The sequence below is a fragment of the Stylophora pistillata genome, chromosome 7 (genome assembly GCF_964205215.1).
Source record: "Stylophora pistillata chromosome 7, jaStyPist1.2, whole genome shotgun sequence".
NCBI classification, from domain to species: domain Eukaryota; kingdom Metazoa; phylum Cnidaria; class Anthozoa; order Scleractinia; family Pocilloporidae; genus Stylophora; species Stylophora pistillata.
In genome coordinates this window covers 10,404,406-10,428,236 of record NC_142525.1, presented here as the reverse complement: position 1 = coordinate 10,428,236, position 23,831 = coordinate 10,404,406, and the positions used below count along the sequence as shown (strand labels likewise).

The 23,831-nt window shown below is 39.3% G+C and overlaps 3 protein-coding genes and 1 pseudogene across 5 annotated transcripts; 1 reads left to right on the top strand and 3 right to left on the bottom strand.

The window, feature by feature from the left end:
- The first annotated feature begins 531 nt into the window (after positions 1 to 531).
- Positions 532 to 4,525, top strand: LOC111338849 (BTB/POZ domain-containing protein KCTD5). Of its 3 annotated transcripts, XM_022945391.2 has the most exons (4): positions 532 to 870; positions 1,330 to 1,449; positions 1,830 to 2,063; positions 3,077 to 4,525. In XM_022945391.2, exons 2-4 carry the CDS (start codon positions 1,438 to 1,440, stop codon positions 3,638 to 3,640), a joined length of 810 nt encoding a protein of 269 aa, XP_022801126.2. In that variant the 5' UTR covers positions 532 to 870; positions 1,330 to 1,437; the 3' UTR covers positions 3,641 to 4,525. The 3 variants fall into 3 exon arrangements, with proteins under 3 accessions (XP_022801126.2, XP_022801125.2, XP_088585155.1); XM_022945390.2 differs by lacking the exon at positions 1,330 to 1,449 and having other exon boundaries at positions 534 to 870; XM_088729029.1 differs by lacking the exon at positions 532 to 870 and having other exon boundaries at positions 890 to 1,487.
- Positions 4,526 to 9,741: 5,216 nt separating this feature from the next.
- Positions 9,742 to 16,449, bottom strand: LOC111338837 (uncharacterized). Its single transcript, XM_088726557.1, has 5 exons — positions 16,251 to 16,449; positions 15,306 to 15,530; positions 13,684 to 13,852; positions 11,890 to 11,922; positions 9,742 to 10,838 (listed from the first exon to the last, which is right to left on the bottom strand). Exons 2-5 carry the CDS (start codon positions 15,513 to 15,515, stop codon positions 10,582 to 10,584), a joined length of 669 nt encoding a protein of 222 aa, XP_088582683.1. The 5' UTR covers positions 15,516 to 15,530; positions 16,251 to 16,449; the 3' UTR covers positions 9,742 to 10,581.
- Positions 14,197 to 15,169, bottom strand: LOC148726576 (uncharacterized; annotated as a pseudogene).
- Positions 16,450 to 17,419: 970 nt separating the features above from the next.
- Positions 17,420 to 21,282, bottom strand: LOC111338835 (melatonin receptor type 1B-B-like). Its single transcript, XM_022945372.2, has one exon. It carries the CDS (start codon positions 19,828 to 19,830, stop codon positions 18,664 to 18,666), a length of 1,167 nt encoding a protein of 388 aa, XP_022801107.2. The 5' UTR covers positions 19,831 to 21,282; the 3' UTR covers positions 17,420 to 18,663.
- Positions 21,283 to 23,831: the final 2,549 nt, after the last annotated feature.

Below are 23,831 nucleotides of genomic sequence, written 5' to 3'. Positions count from 1 at the left end.
TTACCTTTAATTTTTTAATTTTACCTTTACGAATTTTATCTTTAATTTTACCTTTAATTTTACCTTTCATATCTTTTGACTTGGCGCACACAGCAAGGTGCACACAAAACTGCCAGCTGTGCAATAAGTGACACTGGAGATCTTTCCAAGTCAACCGTTTGAAACTGTTGATGGATGAAGATTCTTAGGTGTCCGTAGAGTCAACTAATTTTATTTTTTAGTACGTACATTGCGCAATATCAAAGCAGAGTAAGAGAAATCAGCCACTTCTGGAGTCTGAGCAAGCAGACTGATTAAAATTGAATTACTAAAGCGAATTTTTCAAAAGTAATCTTAAAACGCAAAAGAAAGAGACAAAACTCAGTTATATCATTAAGCTGTCTACTTATACAGGTTACGCTTAGCAAAAGAGATTAATTTAATCTGCTTATCTAGACGTAGGCAGGCTTAAGTTGATTTTCCCACAGGAAATAAAATTGATAACCCTGCTTAAATAGGAAACAAAGCTCCCGTCATTTATCCAAAACAAAGACTTTTAACGACTATCAGGAACTTTTTAAAAGCCCGAGTCCACTTATGCAACCATTTTGAACTGATATTTGGCCGTCACAGCTAGAGTGAACAGATAATCCATTAAGTTCATATTTCATCTAATTTTCGACGCCTTCATGTACAAAAAAGGAAACATAAACCTCTTCTTTTTCATTCCCATACAGTGCGATTGTGAAACCTTTCAACACCTCCTTCTCGTACGCATCTTTGCCGCTTGCGCAAGTTGTTACTTAATCGATGTACTGCTGCAAAAGTCTCATGTGAAAAGTAGTTCTCTCAAAGACAAAACTTGTAGCTATGGTTGGACACAGTGAAGCGGTATGTACGGTCTCGGCAAGTTTACAAATGATTTTACAAAACAATTAATTGCCCTTGAAAATGTCTCTAGCGGGGCGTCACTTCCTACCTAAGTTTTGGCTGGGCCGCGAGGATCTAGGACTCAACCGATTTAAAAAACTTGACCTAAAATTTCAAGAAAAACTGCAACGCGATGAAGAGGATGTTGATATCTTAAGACAGCACGAATCGAATGAAATGTGGGTGGGAACTGACCATTTCGATTTTCAACTGTTCGTGCGCGTGTATGACCTCTTTGACCTCGCGATATCAAAATCAAAATCGCAGAAATCGAGACACCGAAATGGGGTTTTTTCGGTATTGTTTCTTGATATGTCACGCCATCTTCTGCAATTTTTATGTATTTCAGTATTTCGGTTAACAAGGTTTTCATGAGTCGGTTTATCTTGTTCTGGCTTTTAAATCAAACACTTTGTTTAGATTGAAGCAAACTGAAGCCGTTCTGTGCGTTGTCACGCACGTACCCCAAGAGATGCGTTTGGTGAAAGCGTTGCGTGAAATTGCCGATAGAAGCATGACGTCTCGAAGATGGTAGTCGTGGTATACTGCATTGTTGTTTCTTGGAATTCTTAGTACGGGTATGCCCCTTGGATCTCCAATCGTTGATGCCATGTCGGCCATATTCCACAACCGCTGTCAGTCCTGGTATCTGATAGTTCTCGCCTCACATTCGAGTGGAAGTCACTAGTGGTCGTAACAAATAACCCGCACCGCCCCGTGCGGGGAAAATTCCCCCTTATGAGGGCCGTATACGAAGGCGTGAGTAGTGCTGGTAAAAGCCGTGCGGCCCCGCGAGATGTGGGTTTCGAGTTAAAAATTTAACAAAAAAACAAAAAAAACCGTAAATGACAAGGAACCGTCTATAGCTTTCACCTTTACTCTAACTTATCATTTCCTTGTTCTTGTTTTCCTCCATATAGGCTCTACCCCGGGTGATATCTCTCAATGTCGGTGGATACTACTTTGTAACTACTCTGTCCACACTGACCAAGGACAAAGACTCTATGTTAGCTGCTATGTTTAGTGGCCGGCACGAACTGGACACAGATGGTGATGGGAGATATTTTATTGACCGGGATGGAACCCACTTCAAAGATATCTTAAATTATCTCCGAGACAGTAAACAGCTACCATCCGCTGACCGAGCTCTCGAGGTAAGAGGGAGATTTCTGTAAGCCTTTGATTCCCGAAGTGACCGATGGGTAAATTCAGTTCTCCTTTGATTGACAGTTAATTTAGTGGAGGAGACAAGGCATACGAAATAAGATTACCGCATTCTTAAACACAAAGATATGTGAAGTATCGAATACGTTAGAATATGTCCTTTCCAGTCAGCAATCGCATAGAACAAAGAGAAAAAAATCAGCAATTATAAGACTTGCCTGGTAGAGAGAATGTGTACCTTGAACATACGAAAATAATTTAAGTAGACTAGCAGTATAGCAGTCGAAACGTCGCGATCAATGCACAATTGATTCACCTGAATCTAAACCGTGATACAAACGATTAGCGTTCATTCATCTATTAAACCACAATGAACAACAACATTTTCTGTATTGATACACATTTCTTTTGCTTAATTATCCCAGGGCGTGCTAAGCTTCATATTTGATTACTTTCTTGCTCAGCTTTACTCCAAATCTCGTATTCGTTCAACTCCGGTAAAAATGGGATAATTAAAAGGCTGTATTATATGTATTAAACGTTGTAGAGGAGACATAATTGCTATTCAATTTTTAAGATCATGAATTTCAACGAAAGGACCAATAACTCTTGAGATAGCTTTTAGTTGTGTGAATGGATACCTCTTCATTACAGCATCGTTTCCGAAGTTGACTTGTAGTGCTCATCGAAATGTTGAAAAACTGAAAATAGTACCACTGACCATAGCGCCAGCATTATGATTGAATTGGGTTACGTTAAAGTTACAATGGCACTTGTCAAAGCATCTCCACAATAACATATGCAATCCTCGCCACAACATCTACCCCAACCTCCTCCACCCCCTCCCCTTTGCTGGTAACACTATTATTGTACCGCCGAAAAAAGTGGGGTGTTGCAGTAAAACTTGAGAAGGGGTTCTATCCAAGAAAAATATGGCTCCTAGTCGTTCAAAAGGTTCTTTAAGTCATTTCAGTCTCCATTTCTCATGCAATTGCTTTCAAAGGTTTACAAAGAAGCTCAGTTCTATCAAATAGAAGGCTTGATAGACACTTTAGAACGTTTCTCCAACGTCTTCGCGCACAAATTGGAAGAAGCAAAGAAATCTAAACTTGGATGCGATTTTGAAAAGTGGCAACAACAGATCATCATTTGCGCACAAAACAAGAGTCTTGAAAACTTGACGTCCTCAAGTAAAGTAAGCCTGCTGTCGCAAGAGGATCATAAAAAGATTATGGAATGCGGAGACTGCGTTGGGCCGCATGCGCACAGCCTGATCGTTTCAAATCCCGCGAAACGAGCGGGCTCAGCGCAAATTCGCGACACGCTGGAAAACGTGCAACGACGCGTGAAAGAAACGGAGCCTGTAGTCTGTCCTTTAAAAGATGCTGAGATGAAAACTTTTGTGGCTATGACCATGTTTGATTTGATGAACAAAGGATACGTTGTAAGCCTTCGTGAAGAAACTATTCAGTGTAAGAACACCAATGTGTATTATGGGATAGGTAGGGAAGAGTGTCATTTGAACATCACGGAGCACGTGATCGAGTTTGAATGGTGTATGCGCTAGAATTGAACCAGCATCACCAGGAATTGCGGTCAAAAGAGCTCTGAACGAGCGCCTGAGAGCAGGTCTGCAATGCCTACTTTGAAACTTCGTTCAGAGAAAAGCTATTTACGCCAGCTTAAAATATAGTTGGTTTATAAGTTTTAATTCTTTAACAAAAAAAAATTCGCATACGAGTTGTTATATATCAAATTTAACGTGCAGAACACTTTCTTTAAACTGATGAGCGCAAGGACTTCTAGCATCAGTGAATAAATAAATTACATGTTAGGAGCTTTAGTAGATATATAAGTATATGTTCTGAATAATTTTGTGAAGTAAAAGTCTTTTAAAGTTCATTGTGCTGTGTCACAAACATGTCGATTGAAAAGACGGACATGTCTTTCGAAGAGATAAGTTAAGTGTGAACACAGATAAGATCGTGAAATGTACCAAGTCGATTCTGACGAATTATTAATGATTTTTAGATAAATTAAAACAAACTGAGAGGCTTTAAAAAGTCATTGCCTCTCGTAAGCTTTGGAACATGCGCATTACAAATGGTATCTAACGCCCCAGTTTAAGCAGCTTTAAGGTACTAGAAATTTTCCTATTTAAAAAAAGTCTTTCCTTACACAAATAATCGACATTTGTATGGGAATCATCTGTAATTTTCATTTGACAACGTTTGTGCCAACGATAGGTGTCAGATTTTCCAAAAATATGTCGAAATACTCTAAATGTTTGTTTCGCTTTTTTTGCTTGGCTGTTTTGATGTTGTTTTACTTGTGCACGTCTGTGGTGACGTTATTGTAGGTGATAAGCGTCCTGATCGAACTATATGCCCATGATTTGCGATGATAAGAAGAAAAAATGTCAAATTATTAATAAAATTGGTATGAAACACAAGTCTGAATCTTTCTCTCGTGAAAGTGGATAATCAGCAACTATTCGCCGAAGTTGGTCTCTAATCTGATATATTGTATATACACGGATTCGGCTCAGTAACGTATTTGCGGCCTTACCGCCAGTTATTTGATGGTCCCTTTCGAAGGTTCTAACTAAGGTTCGAATTTTCACATGTAGCAGGGTTAACGTTAGTTCGTACAGAGTAAGAGACATTTGTCTCTTAAATGAACCATCTCATGGTCTGAACTTGGTTTCAAAAAGCATGTAAGCACGTTAACCGATTCCCTTCTTTGTGTCAAATGAGGAGCTGGTAAAAAAAGTTCTTTTTTAGGTCCTTAAGGCGCCTCAGAGTCCCAAATTCCCCTAGATGGATGAGGGGGGAGGGGAGGGGGAAGGGGGAAGGGGGAAGGGGTGGGGGGGTGTGGGCAATGAGACAGGAGAGACGTCTCCATTACTGATGTAATATGACGCCCTCCCGTAAGAATAAGGGACATCTTTAGGTATCTGAGAACGTCACGAGGTCACGGCAGGCTACAATATATATCCAGAAGTACCATGGACAAAATATTCAGGTCTGTAAAGCTATGAAGTACAAACTGTCAGTTAACTGCGAAACCGTGGATCTGCATGTTAATAATAATATAATATAGATCAATTTCTATAGCGCATTTCCATGTAAATGCTCTAATGCGCTTTACAACACTGTGCGGGGGACTTTTCCAGACTGCCGGCGGCAGTTTACAATTAATAAAGGAGAAATTTTTACAGATGCCCCCTCCCCCCCTTCCCGGTTCTTTAACGTCCCTTGCCGAAATTAACTAATTGATAGGTGCAGGAGACGGGACCTCCGGCTTTACGTCCTATCCGAGAAGACGAAGCAATGTGAGTGAAGCGTCTTGCTTAAGGACACAACGTCAAGCCCCAGCCAGGACTTGAACCCGGGCCATCTGACCTAGAGTCCAGCGCACTGACCACTGGACTACTCACGCCTCACATGTTAGGACCACCACGCAGATGAATGGACATCATTCGATTTTCATTTTTGATCAGAAAAGTTTGAGAAAATCAAATGTCACACACGAGAGGAAGGACAGTCAGGTTTTCAATGAAAAAATAAAACTTTTCGCAAATGATCAACACCAAAAAGGGTGAAAATAGTAAAGTGCAAAATAGGCGATTGCTGTTAGTATTTCTTTTGTAAACCGCATAAATCAAATTACATGTTTAACCCTATCAGGGGTCCAACTAGAGTTGTATCGATATCGAGTTTGTTTGTTTGTTTGTTTGTTTGTTTATTATTATTTTATAGAACATTACAAGCAAATTTACACAACCCGCATATAGCATTAGCTAGTCTTGGCGGGTATTAGTAATACATAAATAAGTAAATACTACACATTGCAAGCTAAAGAAGTTTCATTACCACAGTAAACTAAAGAGATTTTACATTAAACTAAAGAGATATCATTACTACAATATTATTGGGGTTATAAGCCATGCATTAGTTTACTACACAATAAGCTAAAAGATACGTACAGTTGTAGTACAAATTAAATACAGTAAAATTACTACTAAGTTAAAACAAGACATAATAATCAAATACCGGCAGAGCAGACTGGAAAGTAGAGAGGAGAGAATTGTTCTATACGGATGTGAGCGAAGTACTACAGTTATAATTCTCGATAATCATTGGTATGGAATTTCAATATTAGTGAATGGGTGTCAACATAATAGTCCTCGATCCCAAGTATAGTCAAAAGCAACTTATGAATTTTCCTTTTAAATGCTCTTTTCGTAAGCTTACGCAAGTTAGGGTTTAGACAGTTCCATAACCTCGTACCAAACTCAGAGAAAGACTTAAATTTCACATGCAATCTAGATTTCTGTGCATAAAAATTCTCTGTGGAAGAAAAACGCGTGTTATATGTATGGGCGTCAGATAAATTGATAAAAAGTTCGCGAATATTCCTAGGTGGTGTAGAGCTAGTAGAAACGTCCTGCATTATGGCAGAGTTTATTTTCTATGTCAACCAATTATAAATAGCCGAATCGTCGGAGTGCACCAACAGTTAAAATATAAAAAGAGTGAATAGTCTAATTGTTTAGTATAAATCTACTAGACGTTCAAAACTTCACCTAGATCCTCTTCACAGACATTTCGGAAATGCCAAGAAGCGGCCGTCATTTTGTTAACAAGCGCACGCTGCTACATTACTCACTATCTATCACAGATTATAGTTCACCACTAAATTTTCACCGATTCTTGCTGGTTTAAATTGAACATGTGACGCGATAGTGTTCATGCGCGGAGAGACACTATCAGCCCATAGTGCCCGTCCGCGGAAAATACCCGAATGGATAGTGCCCGTCCGCGGAAAGTACACGGATGGATAGTGCCCGTCCGCGAAAAATACGCGGATGGATAATGCCTGTCCGCGGAAAATACCCGGATGGATAGTACTCATCCGTGAAAAATTTTGAATGGTTTGAAAAACAGTGACTTTTCAATTCTGACAGGAAGAACGTATTATTTAGCTCACGTACGGTTGCGAATTATTGACATTTGTGACAGGCTGTACGCATGAATGAATATTTGATTGATCTGCATTTAGTGGGTTTTGATTGTTTTTAAACTGGCACGCGGAAGAAAATTTAGTGGTGAACAATTAAGACATTAGAGTGTTTATGTCTCGGAACTATCGGTCTGATAGTTGCCCCTTGGAAATTTGATGTTCTTAGAACTAGCATACTTGTTTTAAGAACATCAAATTTCCGCGGGGCAACTATCAGCCGATACTTCCTCGAAAGAAACACTCTATTGTTTAATTATAGTTCACCACTAGATTTTGTCAGGTTCTTATTGGTTTAAATCGATCACGTGACGCCATAGTGTTCATCCGTGGAGAGAAACTATCAGCCCATAGTGCCCGCCCGCGGAAAATACCCGGATGGATATTGCCCGTCCGCGGAAAATACCTGGATTGATAGTACTCATCCGTGAAAAGTTTTAAATGGTTTGACGGCCGCGAAGTTAGGCAGATCGGAAAAATAGTGACTTTTCAATTCTGACAGGTATAACGTATTATTTAGCCAATGTACGGTTGTGAATTATTGACATTTGTGACAAGCTGTGGGCGCGGACGAAAATTCATTGGTGAACAATAAAAACAATAGAGTGTTTGTGTCTCGGAACTATCGGTCTGATAGTTGCCCCTTGGAAATTTGATGTTCTTAAAACTAGCATATTTGCCCTCGAAGCTTCGCTTCTATGGTAAATGTTTGTTTTAAGAACATCAAATTTCCGCGGGGCAACTATCAGCCGATAGTTCCTCGACAGAAACACTATTGTTTAAATAGATGGTGAGTAGCGTAGCCAATCAGAGAACGGCATTCGTCACAGAACGCTGTCAGATTTATAACAAAACTCGATCGAAACACTCGTGAAGACTTCGGGGAACTTGAAAAAGCTATACAAACACTCGCCTACCCGCTCGTGTTCTCTCAACATTTCTCGTTCTCCCAAACGTCAACTCGTATTTCTAATATATCGATAGAAACAAAGAAAATGTTCCTTCCTCAATAGCGCGTGCTTTCATTGGCTACTCCCAGGTCACGTGACGTCTAACAGTGAAACGCTATGCCGCCGAAGTCCTTGAGCCGGCAACATTGTAAAAGCTGTGACATCAGAGAGATATAGTGCACTGCCATCGCGAATTATGACTGAAGGTGCGACCGCCTTATTCACATTGGGTCTTCTCATGGCTCTGCTATTCAGGAGAACAAATCACTTTGTGAAACACGTTGTTTTGTTCCAGAAAATCTCTCTTTTCAGAGACAGAACGGCCGGAAACACTGAGATTCTAGGGAATCAAAATTAACTGATTACTGAAGGAAGAATCAGAAAGAGTTTATTATCTCTGTTTCACCTTTTTCTATTTCCAGTGTCTTAAACTTTGTGTGTGCACCCTAAGAAATCTGTCAAACCGGCTTGAAAGCGAGGTTGACAGGGACCGTTTTGACTACGCTGATGTGGATGTGGATCCAGCCGCTGTCAAGGAACAACAGAGCCAGGGCTGTTTCGCAGAATGTGTTGGCAGGAAGAAGAAAAAGGTCCGAAAAGATAAACGGCCATGCAGTGGCTCAAGGACTGGAGCTGCTTTGGCAAGCCCAGACAATTCAATAGCATTATGTGCTTTTACGTAAAGCTAGCAACACTCAAACGCTAGAGGAATCGGCAAGGCTTTGCACAACTTGACGGCTTGCTCGTGGAAGGTGCGTAGTTTTGATGTATTAAATAAGATGGATTGTATCTAATACCTCTCGAGGGTAACCCAGGAGTTACTTAACAATCTCACAGTCCAACATGTTGACATCTTCTGTGGCTTCTCGTTGCTCGTGAACAATTCTTAAAGACGACGAGCAGAGCTAATTTAGGAGTGATTGCGTTAATTTTTAAGTGGATTGTCATCATCTCCAACTATTTACTACAGCCTTTTGAACGCGAGCAACAAGGAAAGAAGAGGAGAATAAAGAGAGCTGATCTTCGTTTACTACCTCACTTCCTTGTTCGTATCTCGGGGGAGGAGTGTCTTTCTTCTATAAAAGCTACATTGGTCTCTACCTCGTTAATTGGTGTGGTCTATGAGCTGCTTTAGTCTAAGAATGGGCCGTATATTTGGCCATTTTAGTAGATTTGGCCATTTCATCTCTTCTTCATTTCTACTCTTCGCACTGAAATAAAATAAATAACAATCCCTTAAAGGTGTATGTTGACTTAGTCTTCAAGATATTCACAGTACACAGATCCTCGCTTTTTGCTGTGGCAATCAACAAGAAAACGGTCGGTATCTACAAGGGTCGGTATCTGGTCGGTATCTGATGTAGTGGAAGATAAATGATGGACAAAATCAAGCAAAACCCCCTTAAACATGAACCTGAGACATTTTTGAATAACAATAGTAAAACGGCTTGAATTTCATTATTAATTGATGTTATATGGTATTCAATCTCGCGATTTTAATCTCCGCTTGTCCTATATTTCGCGAGTATTAAATTTGGCGACTTTTTTTGTCCAAATTAAGTGAGGGTAAGGTAGTATGGGCTAGGAAGTCGATAGAACAGTAGTGGCTGGGCTAAGCCACATTTTGCAGCCCCTCCTTTAAAAGAAAAGAGGACCCAGAACAGCAGTTAATACAGAATAGCTTACTACAAATAACGCCATCTCTGCATGCATATCACTTTATTTTCTCATGATCTCTCTCAAATACAAGTGATACTATCTCTATACGTTTTACAAGTTTGCTGTCGCTGTTAAAATCTATGCCACTTGTTATGACACGAGCCGCTTACATTTCACTTCAGGTGTAAAAAGAATTGTGTAAACCGTTACAACTAAGTTTAATCTTTTAGGTTTATTCCAACTAAGTGCGATTTCCCATTAATAAGGCGATCATTTCAAAACTTCAACATCTCTTTTAGGGAATTCAATTGCGTTGAGTTCCTGAGAAGTCATTGAACAATTTATCGAGTTTGTCAATCAGTTTGCAGAAAAGCTGAAAAATCCGCCATTTTTTCTCCCCGACACACGAAATGACGTATATCGCAGGATATCTCTTGCATACTCAGGACGAATATTGAGACACCCATGACCATATTTAGACGCTGTCACAGTGCGTGACATAAATATGAATAGTTTGAAAGGTAGTATCAACTAGCATTTCTCACCGAAACGCATTAATGGCTACGGAATGAAGCTAAACGTTTGTATCAGGAGACTTTATGGTGGGGTATTTTATAAACATTTTTTCCCTACAAGGCCTGAGGAAAAGGGGTGGGAGTGAGAACACGCCGTCTTCAAAAGATTAATTCCCACGGCGTTGTTAGCGTAAGAATGTTGAAGTCTTGAATTAAGAGTGCACAAACTCAGTTATTTCTAAGTCTTTTTAACTATCAATAGTTAAAAATCTAAGTCGAACATGTTGTAAACTTGCTATTTTTCTTCTACGTTGATTGCAATTACATGAACATGAAAAAAGCAACTTAAAGGCTCGATATTTCTACCCCTGTTGCTCTTCTGATTCAAGCATTTCCAACTGCTTGACATGTTTCTTGAACGCTTCTATCATTTCAAAAAAGTGGCGCATAATGGGGTGATTGCAGGTCTTGGTCTGTTCTTCTATGCAACGAATATAAGCATCATTTGCATTATCGACTACATCAGGGTCTCCCTGCTTATGCTCGAACAAGTCCATGCTTCCTTTAATCAGGCACTTCTTCATGGCATCTCCAGCGCATTTGTGATAGAGATCATTCTCTGCGGAGTGGATAAATGTGTTAGTACTTCTTACTTTCAAGATCCTTCATGGCGTATTCTCCGGCGTACTCTTTGACCCTACTACTAGAGTACAGTCTCTAGATTCAGACTGGATTTCAAGACAACCCAATATTGCTATGATAACAGCTGTTGCTTGGAAACGAATTAAAAGCATTTTTCCAGAGGAAGAAAGTCATTAACCCCCTCTCTCTTTTAACCCCCCTCCCCATCCCTCATTCTTCACGACCAAGTTAATAAATGATGGACTGTAGAACACTTTATGAAGACTGATCGGGTATGGTTTATTCACGTGCTGAAAAGTTCGGATTTTGTTGAAATTAACTTGTATCACACGTATAATACCACTCAATTTTCCATATTAGACAGTCATTGCCCTGAGCCAAGACAGGAAGGAGGGAAGTGTAACTCAAGTCTGTTTCTTCCTCCTTTTCTACCATACCGGTAATACGTAATGCGCGGCGCGGGATGGGGGGGGGGGGGAGAATTTACAACATATTGTCAAAAATCCAGGCTTGTCTTCTATGTGAACGTTTGATTTTAAAAGTTATCCTCTATTTATGGCCAAAATGAATGTTTTGAGCCTCCTTATTGTTGAGAACTTTGCTTGACAGCAGACACACTCATCTTGATGCTTGAAAAGTGGCGTTTGAATGAGGAGATCGGGTCACTTTTTCAACAGAAGCTGGACAAAATCCAACTATTCTCATATATTTCTTTACATTTCTCAATCACTTCCCTTATTCTCAAAATTTGCATTTTTCCCAGATGTTATATCTTATAATCCATCAAACATTTTCGCTCGCGCACGATTGGTGTAAACGGGTCACGTGACCGAATATTCCCAAGCTGAAACTGTAGAATATCCGAGAAGATTCTTCAATTTAAAAACCGCGCGCATAGCGAAACAGATTTGAAGACTAAATATCTATGCTTAGATATTTGTCCGCGGACAAATATCCAAGGATATTTTCGCGCCAATTGGAGGCTATTGTTTACATGTTTTTAAGGAGAAATAAACGTTGTTACTCACCAATATTTGAGAGCCCTTCGTTCTTTATTATGCCTACGAAATGAAGCAAACGTGAACAACGTTAACTTCGTGGAAAAAGGACGGCAACAGTGGTATATCGAGCAGAGACAACTGAATTCTACCTAGTTTTACTTAACAACTATTCACCTCCGGTGTGGGTGATTAATGGGTAATTGGTGGTGGATAGTTACCTAGCCGCGGCGAGGTAAATATCCACCGCTTTCACTGACACTGAGGTGAATATTTTTTGTAGTATATGCCACACAAGTTGAATAATCAGCTGATTGAAAATGTGCTTTATTTCCAAAAAAAAGAGCTACAAATGCACAACAGAAAAGAATGAAAATCACGCTGATGCTCCTTTGCGGCAAGTGATTTCTTGTGGTAAAAGAAAGCAGTCACAAAACTCTCTTCTCATCTCATATATCTACGTCTGGGGCTGTTTTGTAAATATTTTGGTGATTTCTGGGTATATTTGGGGGAAAATGATTTTTCTCAAGGGTGAGTAAAATTTATGGAAATAGGAAATTTTGAAGAATTCATGTTGTTTCAAAAATTAGGATTTGAAGTTAAAAATTGATTGCCCTTTCGAGGGCTTTCAATTTTCTGGGTGTCCAAAACATTTCTTTCCTTTTAATCCCTTTTTAAACTTCCTAAAATTTCTCTTAAATGCATGTCCCCCCCCACCCCACCCTTCAGGGGCCTCCCTTTGATGAGTAAAATTTTATGGCAATTACAGAATGAAAGCTGTATCTCACTCCTAGAGAAGAAAGGGTTCATTGCCTGGGTGACACTTCTTCCATAGGTATTTCAAACTCATCTTGCTGTTAAAGTCATGCTTCAAAACGTAAATGTTTCGTCTTTTATGCTTATGTAGTGCTGGACAGTTCACGTAAACAAGGCATTGTACCTCTTTTCTGCCAGCATTTTAAGATTTGAATTTGGAAAGATCGAACAAAGTAACATTAAATACAGTCAGAATAAACTTTGTTGCCATTTTTTTGGATTTTTCGGAACAGCGGTCTCGTTTAATCTGTGGATAAAATTTGCTCCTCGGTAAACAGAGCAAAACGGGAAGCCATTTTGTTTTTCTCCGTTTGCTTAGAGGTGAATAGTATTTGTCACTAACCTCTAAGCTAGCCAATCAGAATGCGCGGAAAGCAGTATTCACATGTGCGGTATACATAAATATGTGTTTTATTATTAGCATGCTCGTTCCCGCGGCGCCCAAATCCAGTTTACTTACACCGGGAAACATTTTGATATCCATTTTATGTCCAAGGTCTGTCCACTACCAACTCTTAACCTAATTGCATTATTTTTCTTTGTTCCAAAAACCATGTGGTCACATCTAGGTACGAAAAAGCTACAAAATTCATGTTCAACTACATGAAATGTTCAAAAAGCAAACAAATCAATTAAAAAGTCTAATAGTTCTCCTGCGGTAGCAATGCTATATAAAGTGATTCTTTTTTATGAGTCTGTCAACGAGATTCTTAAGCCGCTGGGACCAAGCAAAGGAAAGCTATTGAGCATTACTTTCATGTGGTACTGTTTATTATACTGTACGAGGTAGTTTTAACTTTTGAATCTGTGGAATAAATTTTTAAGTGTTGCCATTCAAATGAAATCCTACTCAGCAGTACTTGCCTGTGTTGCTGTTTATTGGGCAGCACAAGGTGATCGTAGTGGTTTGAGTCTGTCGATGGATCCTTCGAACGCAACCATTCAAATGAAATCTGCTGAAAAGATCTTTCAACCTATTTTTGTACTTTAATTTAAAAAGATACCTACCTGATTTTAACACAATTCTCTTCAGGTCTTCGTACTCTATCCCTGGACAAAGATTTGCTTCCTTGAGAAAATAGGCGATCTGATAAGCCAGAGCACCATAGAACAGGAAAACTTTTGGGACTGGAGAAGGAGTATTCTCCAGAACGTCTGCCAAGCATGTAACAGAATCCTGATAAAATGAAGCAAAGGAAAGAAACTAAGAACTTTTCATCATTAAATAGATAAATAAACAAATAAAGAAAGAAATGAGTCACTTGGCTCCTGGTAAGTGAGTGAGTGAGTGAGTGAGTGAGTGCGAGTGAGTGAGTGAGTGCGAGTGAGTGAGTAAGTGAGTGAAGGGAGTGTGAGTGAGTGAGTGAGTGAGTGTGAGTGAGTGAGTGTGAGTGAGTAAGTGAGTAAGTGAGTGAGTGAGTTAGTGAGTGAGTGTCAGTGAGTGAGTTAGTGAGTGAGTGAGTTAGTGAGTGAGTGAGTGAGTGAGTGAATGTGAGTGAGTGAGTGTGAGTGAGTGAGTGAGCGTGAGTGAGTGAGTGAGTGAATGCGAGTGAGTGAGTGAGTGAGTGAGTGAGCGTGAGTGAGTGAGTGCGTGAGTGAGTGAGTGAGTATTACACGGAATGCAAATATGGCGTCCAGTTTGAATTGCCATTGTTCTGGACTCACTAGCCTCGTCTTCGCGTGGAAATACAAAAGGATTATTACATGTGTGAGAGGCTAGTGAGTCCAGAACAATGGCAACTCAAATTGGACGCCATATTTGCATTCGGTGTATAGTGATGGTAATAGTATTCTTTATTGTGCCTTCGTTCTTCGACTGGGATTAATGTGCCTCTATTTTCATATTTGCCAGTTTGTATTCGTAATGTATTACATCCTAATCTAAGCCTTGTCAGGCTAATTCTGTGTGCTGGCTTTGTAATTAATGTCAGGTAGTTTTCAAATTGATAATTATTTTTAACTTCCTTTTGTGTAGATTTCTCTGTTAAACTTGTTGATGACCTATTCTTGGTGCCAAGCCAGTTCTATAGATATTGATCCCTGAGGGTTTTCTTTATAACTAATTGTGTATTCTTGATGTCTTGCTGGGTTACTGGTTCGTTTACTTTACACTTTTTATTGATTTCTTCATTCTGTTGAATGTTGAAGAAGGGTTTATTTTTTGTTGTATATTGAAATGCTTCTCGTAACAAAACGTTGTTAGTGGAATGCTTCAATCTTTGCCAGTAGCTGAAGATTGATGCTCTTATGTCGATGCTTAAAGGATACCACGCAAGGTCTGCTCCGCAAGCAATATTTTTTGTATATCATGGAACGTTTAGTGACTGTTTACAAAACTTTATATGAACTTGATCAATTGTACTTTTATCAAAAGGTACGAGTGAGTGAGTGAGTGAGTGCGTAATTGGCTAGGTGGGTTTTCTAAAATTGCCGACCAGCTCATAGACCCCTTTTCCGTTAAGGTGAGGTCTCCCTGTGTTTTCACAGCTGGCATCGATATTTTCGTTGGAAATAAAATTGCATCCATTTAAAAAAAATGCACGGATCGATGGGTGAATGGGTGAAATTTAGTCTCGTTTAAATATATCTTGGCTTCGTTTGTCTTGCATCAATTTCGTTTGTGAACTTACCTTAGCATGTACGCACGACAATTCAAGGTCGTCGGCATCTGAATCGAGATTGAGGCTTGCTGCCAACGCCCCCAAGCCAGCAAATTCGGGAGCGTTTCCATCATAACACTTTAGGATTGGTTCGAGCACCCGTAACTTGGAATCGATGGGTCCCTTCGCGGCAGAGACAACATTAACAGCAAATAAAGCGGTGATGATCTTTGAAAACATGTTTGAACTTTGTTTCTAAATTAAAGAATAAACACAGTAAGGGACGCTTTTGATATCATTAAAACAAAACTGAAATAAAGGAAAGCCCGAAACTTAATGTTTAAGTTTTGTTTCAAATTGAACCTAGCCATTTTCTTAGTTAGAACTGAAAATAGAAAATATACGAAATCAGTAGCTTTGGCGAAATAAACAAATAAATTCACGCTTAGTGGCTCGGCGTCTTGACCAGGGTGGCGAAACAGTTCGAGTTCGTGCTCAGACGAATGTGACACTTGTTGAAAGTTCCTAGCCAGTTATCAACAGAAGTTTCCCAAGCATTTTTACTCTGGAGCGAGGGAGAGTAGTTTGTTTGTGAGGGAGAAATCATTGGTGAACAAATATTATATATGGCTCTGTCTAATTACCCTAAATGCTTTAGAGCTTGTATTTTCTAAATACAATGTTAAGTTCTACGTGAGTTTATTTTTTCCCTCCCGAAAACATCACAAACAAGTCACAGAAAAGACATATAAACGTACGTTACATGTACCGTAGTGCGCGGGGTCTAAGCAGGCGAATTGCTCTAATAAGGACGCCTGTCTTTTATCTGGCACAAGTACGGTTTATGAGCTCAGCTGTGAGCCTCAAACTAAATCATAAATGTTTTGTCACACCGTAGCAAAGCTTCGATAACTTGGATCATTAGTCTTATTCTGCATATCTTATTTTGCACCCAAAATACGCAGTAAAACTCACCGTTTAATGTTGGTAAGCTTTCGTGCTAGAGCTGTTCTTCGAAGGTCAAGTCTTTAGACTAACTAAAAAAAAATAATCGACGACGCTGAATATGTAGGACGCCAAGCTTATCCGGTCGAGCGAAACGGCTTGGACGCCATCCTTTTTCTTCCGCTAATGTACACGCCACGCTAAGTTTTATCTATGGTTTCAAAGCATGGGAAGGGCTCACCCGTTTTGCCAGTACAAAAAAACAAAATTCAATGAAAGTATTGCTACAATAGTGAGGGTATCATGTGGACTGAGTTTGTGAAATTGCATTTGACATGACTTGCGGAATGTTGTAATTATGTGGAATGCGATATATGCAGAATGTTCAAGAAATTAATTCAACTGGAAAGCACGCCTTTCTACAGTTATGATTATCTTGGATCATTAATCGCGTCTGACAGCCTAGGGAGTGAATAATCACAAGCTATTTACCAATCTCGAGCACAACAAAATGTTGAAAAGCAAGCCCTGTGCTGTACAGAGTATATGTGCGCTGAATAACTATAAAATATTTCTCGTAATGGAAGCTGGTCAAATCAAATTTGCTTTCAATATTTTGTACGTTGGCGTTCCAAGATTATTAAATATAGAGAACTATAGAATTATTCTGTGTAGAAAGCGCGCGCTTTTCAGTTCAATTAATTTCTTTGAGTCATTCTACATTTCTTGCCCTTCCCAAGTCGTGACACAAGCCAATCCGAACTCATTCACCTTTTTCCTCACCGCATTATAACCATAGTTAACTAATGGTGTTAAGAAGGTACTCCAATCTCTTCAAAGTTTCTGCAAAAGGAAACTGATCTTAAATTTATTATCCGTTAGTTTCCGACAATTTTAACGAAGGACCCTTTTAAGTGTATTTTGATTATTATAACCAGTTTGTTATGGTCTGGCGGTTGGCGTCATATTTACCAATATGTTTGCTATCAACAATTCAGGCTAACACTACGTCACTTTACTTGCGAGATTTGTAGTATCAACAATGCCCTTGAAACTTCTTCTAAATGTTAATCACTTTGTCGGTACCTTTCTTTCTTTCTTTTTCTTTCATTGAGCGAAATGGTATGGGACTAAGAGTAATTTTGCCATCTAGCTTGAAATCATCTGTCCATAATTATTATAATTCTGTTGAAACAACATTGTTGTAAAATCTTTTATTCAGAACATACTTGACTTGCTAAAAATAACGTGGACAAGGAATTGAAGGCGCTTAACTTATCAACTATTGCTTTTATTTCCCTCCGAGAATTGCACCCCTGCTATTCTGAGCTGCATATCAGTTCCCTAGGTTGTTAGAGCAGTTTGCAATAGGTTGTCCTTGAAAGTAATTCTCGTTCGCTTTGGTCCTGCTTTATTTCGTACTGTTAATAGTTATAGACTGTAGAACTCGCGCTTGTCTCTCAACCAATGAGAAAGAAAACCAAAACCAATCGCGACTCAGAGTAATTACGACACTCATTCGAAAACCGCTCTATGCCGCAGCAGAGTTATACGATCACGTCGTTTGACAGTTACGAAGACGTTGGCCCTGATCCATTACCTCCACAAGTAAGAATTGAAACCGACTTTCAAAACAAACTCAAACAGAATAAAAAAAATTACCATAATAATAATGATAATAACAATAATGATTATAATGATAAGAGAATTACCATAGTTTCCTCAATATGGTGGGGCGCTTTAAGATTGAAATAAGAAATATTAGATGTTTTATTACATTTAAGCGTTTCAGTAGTGACGTATGGAACCTTTAGTATTTTGATTGAGGTCTTTACTACATAGCAGTTAAGTTTAGGGTTTCATAATTAAGAATTGCTATAGGAATTTTAATTGTAAGGACTTTGGTCGTTGCATTGATTGGCTACGGCTTGCCGCCGAATAATTGTTTAGGATACCTGAGCATCCAGAACTTTTTACTGCCATAATAATAATGGTAATAATAATAATAATAAGGATAAGGATAATGACAATGATAATGATAATAATGATGATGATGATAATGATGATGATGATAATGATGATGATGATAATGATGATGATGATAATGATGATGATGATAATGATAATACCTGTCAAGTTTATTTCTTAATCCACTTCCTCAGCGGCCATGTTAGGATCCTTTAAAGGGACACCAACATGGCGGATCCATACTAAGTCTTGTAATTTTCTGAAAATCGTTTTGGTTAAAAATTTCTTTCGACCGCTACTGACTGAGCCTAAAATTACTCTAAAAATGTTTCTTTATACCTGCCGTTCACCTACTTTGTTTCTTAATTTTTTTCATGCGTGCAAAGATATTTTATTCTATCGATGAAAACCAAGAATAGCAGGATCAATACTAGCGCAACGTTTTTTAGATAAACCAGTTGATCATTCGCCTCTATCAACAGGTACTTTGTGATATAGACGGCCCAAGTCCAAGATCCATCGGCCTTTTTCCACAATTTTCACTCATTTCGACAGAAAGACTGACCAAAGAAGTATCATGATGGAAATTCGGTCGGCGCACGCACTGAGAAAATTCCATATTTGGAGTCTCTGGTACATCCTCCATCCTTGCTCTTCTGTCATCAGCTACGTCAACTTCATGGCAGTGGTTACAGAGGAGAATCTTACGGAATTCTCTTCGAAATACGGGATTCATCCCAGCATATATGAAGGGGTTGATTGCATTCGACAAATAAAAGAGAAACATACAAAAGAGCTCAACGTTTCGAGGCATCACTGCGACAAGACGAAAGCGACGGAGAATAACGATGATCCAGAAGGGTACCCAACAGATCATGAAGGCGAAGACGACTGCGAATAGAGACTTGCTGATTTTGATTTCATGATTGGTGATACCCTTGCTTTTTCGCCATTTACGGCTTCTTTCCCGAGCGCTTTCTTGTCTTTGAATCGTCGTAAATGCAGAGGCATTGTGCTGTCGGATCATCTTCGCGACTTTTGTGTAGCTGAATGTAGTGGCTATCAACGGTGTTAAAAAGAACAACGTAACGACGATGCCGTAGTTAATAATTTTGCCAGTTTCGCTGAGGTGTGCAATAGAGCACTGGGCGTAGCCTGAGACGAATTCGTACGCCTGAAGACCAAGCAATCGAGGAACCGCCGCGTAACATGCAACAAAAGCCCACGCGGAGACAAGCCAAGTGCTCGGCTTTCTCCCTGAAAACAGTCTCCTGTACTGCTGGTCCGACCTGCAAATCCTCACATAACGATTAACTGCTGTAAAGGCCATAGTAACAGGAGAAACGTAGATAACAAACAGGCTGAAGAAGGCGTGAAGTTGGCAAAGCGTTTCACCGAGAACCCAATTGCCCGCTATCAGTACGCTCGTGCTTACGGGCATCACAAACACAGCAGAGAGCAAATCGCTAATGGCCAAAGCGATAATGTACAAGTTTGTTGTCGTTCGGAGACGAGTATTCTTGTAAACCGAAATACAAACCAAGGCGTTTCCAATCAGAGAGAAAATGTTCAAGGTTATGAGGAAGCTTACTTCTACAACAATCAAACCTAGACTTCGTGAGCTCAAATCGTCCGGCATCATTAAAACAAAGGCGCCAAGCTTAACATCAAATTAATCCCACTGCTCTGGGGTTTACTATAAAGCATCAGCAAAGGCTTTTCATTTTATTTTTAGCTAGGTTTCAGCTATCAGCGTCACATCTTAATCCTTTTATTTCGCTTTCATCAGTGGAGATGTCATCGTTGACGTTTACATATTCGTTAGCATATTGTTGACAACATTTCTTCCAGTCTGTACTTTCGAAACTTGGACCGTGTTTTGCGACAGTTATTTTTTGAGAATTTATTATTTTATTTTTAAGAGAAAGAGAGAGAGAATCTGAGAGAATACTTGAGTCCACCCCCGCTAAATACTAATTATTCCTATTTCATCGACCAGCAAATGTTCTAGAAACGGTAAGTTTACCAGATAGGTAGATTTGGGCTCCACTGTAGAGCGCCGTCCAGGCTTAATTTTCATTTCCGCGTATCATTCAGGTTTTAGCATGATAGAGATGTAGAATTTCGCGTGCAAAATAGTAGACTTTCCATCTGCAATCTTCCGGCAAAACGTGCCTTCCGCCTCAGCCCGGAATAAGAAGTTCTTATCAGTGTAAGAAAGAGCTAGTGTATTATGTTCCTTATTTATCAATTGTTTGAGGTACTATTTAGTGTGAACAAACGCCTTTAATTATATTCCAGCGGGATATCGATCACATTTTTGTCCTCATCAGCAGTTATCAGAAGCTTGCCTAGTGTGAACACTCCCGGTTGTCTGTGCGGATCTTTTACTTCTTAAATTTCGTTCCCATCAGAAAAAGCACTCTTCATCAGAGCTGAGGCGTTTTGTTTCCACGTTCAGCTTCGTTGTAAATCTCTGCTACGAGTCTCGACATCTTCAGCTTGTGTAAAGACAGGGGGGCGTTTCAACTTCAGACACTACAGGAACTTTTAGTTTTCTATTGCAAGAATTTTACGAAATTTTCTTCCGAATATAGGATTCATTCCTGCCTATATTAATGGGTTGATTGTGTTCGAGAAGTAAAGATGAAGAAACTTACAGTGGAGCTCAACATTTCGTGGCATCGTCTCCACCAGATGGAAGTGCCGTAAAAAAAACATTGACCCACAATGGAATCCAGAGGATCATGGAGGCGAAGACAACTGCGAAGAGAGATTTACTGCGCTAGTTTAATCTCGTGTGCGCTGATGACTATAAAGTTTGTGCCTTTGGCCCGCCTTTGGATCATCACCGATCGAAGCAGGTTTGTTATGTTGTCGGATCATCTTCGCCACTCTTGTATAACTGACGATGTTAGCAAAAACAGAAACAGCGCGATGCCGTAATGAAGCAGTTTGCCGCTTTCGCTCAGGTGTGCGATGGAGCACTGGACGATGAAAATGTTTACTTCGAAAAGACTTATAATGGATTCTTGGGCATATTTCTTGTTCACTGAGCACACATAAGTAGTTCAAAACTTCGAATTCCTCCGTTCCGTTTCTTTCAGTATCGAACACGTACTAAAGAGTGCTTATTTGCGAATGTGGTTCGTCTGATACGTGTCCTCCACAAAACAGGAAACAAATAGCCCCACATAGTCATTATGCTTAGATATTTCAAATGACTCTTTGTGGCTGTTTCGGTTCAGTATTGGTATTTATTAAAAAAAAAAGAGAATAACAGATATTGTGACAGTAACAAATAAACAGTGAATGTTCAGTTAACGTGAGACAGTTTTAATCGATTTCGACGCCGATAGAGATCATTCGTTTGAAGGAATTATGCACTCACATGGACATAACAGTTGAGAAACTCACACGAAGGCCCCTGTTTTTACAATGCGGCATTGGGCGTGTGAGCTATTAATAAGGGAGATGAAAACCTCAGTCTGATACGTGCTCTGACGGCGCGGTAATATTATTAGAATCATTAGGGTAATTTTTAAAATCCGTTCAGCGTGAAGCACGAGACCGATCTAAAATTACGAGCACGATTTTTCCCTGAGGTTTTCGACACGAGGTTCAAACTTTAAGAGTGATCTCAGAATGTCGAGAATTAGGAGACAGTCACAAAAAATTGATTTCTCTTTTATTTCGCCAAAACATACCTTTGAGTGAGCTCAAGGAAAAATAGTTTCATTAAAGTTCCAATGATTCATTTTACGGCCAAAATTTAAAAAAGTTCGAAATTTGCATATAATGACAGTTTTCGGGTCTTAAAATATTTAAAATATCACGCTATTGACGAAAACGGCGGGGGCGTTAAACAATCCTATAAAAACGAAACTTGCCACAAATATTATTTCATTCTTATACTTTAAAATCGTATAATAATTTTCATGAAGTTTTGTTTGTAGCTTTTGAACGAAGGGTATTTGTACAGGCGCCATTTGCGTTTCTTGGCAAGGAACAAATAAAGGCCAACTTTGACTAGTATAAATAGTGGCCTCCGGTATAGGCCATCTGGCCAAAATATCTGCATTTAAGAGGCCTTAGTAATTTTTTTTTTCCACCAGAAAAGTTATAGCTCTGGGGAATTAAAATGTTCCCCGTCAGTAAAATAAAATGTTACTGCGAGTAAGCCAGTTCAGTTTTATGCAAATCACAAGGTTATTCTTTGGAAGTCAACGGTTCAAAACCGGAAACAACGACTCACCGTTACTTCCATTCCTTCTGCAGCTATGGAAATGAATTCAACTTCCCAGTGTCTTTTTGAGTTGTTCTGTGAAACATTTCCAGTAAAAAACAGGGAGCCTACACGGCTATAAAATTCGACAAGGTCGACAATATTTATGAATAAAGGCTGATAGTTTCGAAAGAAACTGTTTGGGGCTGCGTCGGTGGAAGTAACGAAATAATTTGGATATATCAACAAAGCTGAAATGGTAAATTGGCCACCGTAATGATTACAAAAGCTGACGTTTCGAGCGTTAGCCCTTCGTCGGAGCGAAAGGGCTAACGACAATATTTATATTTGCGATGAGACACTGAGTGGCACACACAGTTGCGGCTGTCTTCATCGTCTTGCTAAGTCGAGAGTCCTTTCAAAATCTAATAGGATTTACGCTTCCAACCGTGGCAAATCAGTTTTTCGTATCCATATACTTCATGACGACTCATGAGTAAATAAATTAGTTCCCGCATAATGAGTAAACAACTCGAATGACTTCGGCGGTTAGGAGGTCACCTGTTGTGTCGTTATATTTCTTTTCCCCGGTTTCACACGTTTATCTTGATTATTCAAAATCTCTGTAAAGACATTTTAATTTAAAAAGAAAATTGAAAAAGCAATAATTTGACACAATTAATTTGATAGCTTCTAAGATATCGTTCATAGATGTATGTTACCCCGGCCTAATTGCAACACTGAATGCAGGATTGAGGGATCTCTTTGATGTCGGTGTGATTCATAGTGTTTTGCACTTAGTAATATTTGGCACACATCTAAACGTGTGCAAAGATAAATACTCACCAATTAGAAACTGATTATTTGCAGGAAAAGCTGGACCCCCGCAGACAGTAACGTTTTAAATTCTGCATATTATTTATTAAAGTCACGGAAGCTACCTGCTTACAGTAACGCTTCGTGCCGCTTAGCATGGACATTTTTCCTATTAATTGTAAATTAAGGGACAAACTTACTCCGTGTAGATAAAGTCTTAGTTACATTTGTTTCATTCTTTTATTTTTCTAACCTGAAATTCTGTTACATTTAAAGGCTTAAGATTTTCTTTCCAAATTTGCCGTCCAATTTCCTATGCCGGCCACATTTGGAGACATTCCTTCTCATGTAATTATTGTAAAACCTTACCTGCTGGAGCCTTACCTGCTCTGACTGACAGCACTGAATCTGCACTCACTGCCAAGGGTATTATTATCTCCACTTAGTCATTGTAACTTGGGACGTCTAGAGATCCGACACGTATGGTAAGCTGCCTTAAAAATAGGTCCGCAATGCGTACAAGTGTTGCTCACGATATTATGCTGCTTTTTAGTGTCTGGTGTCTTATTGAGTCTCTATTAGAAGAGCTAATATCTGATTAC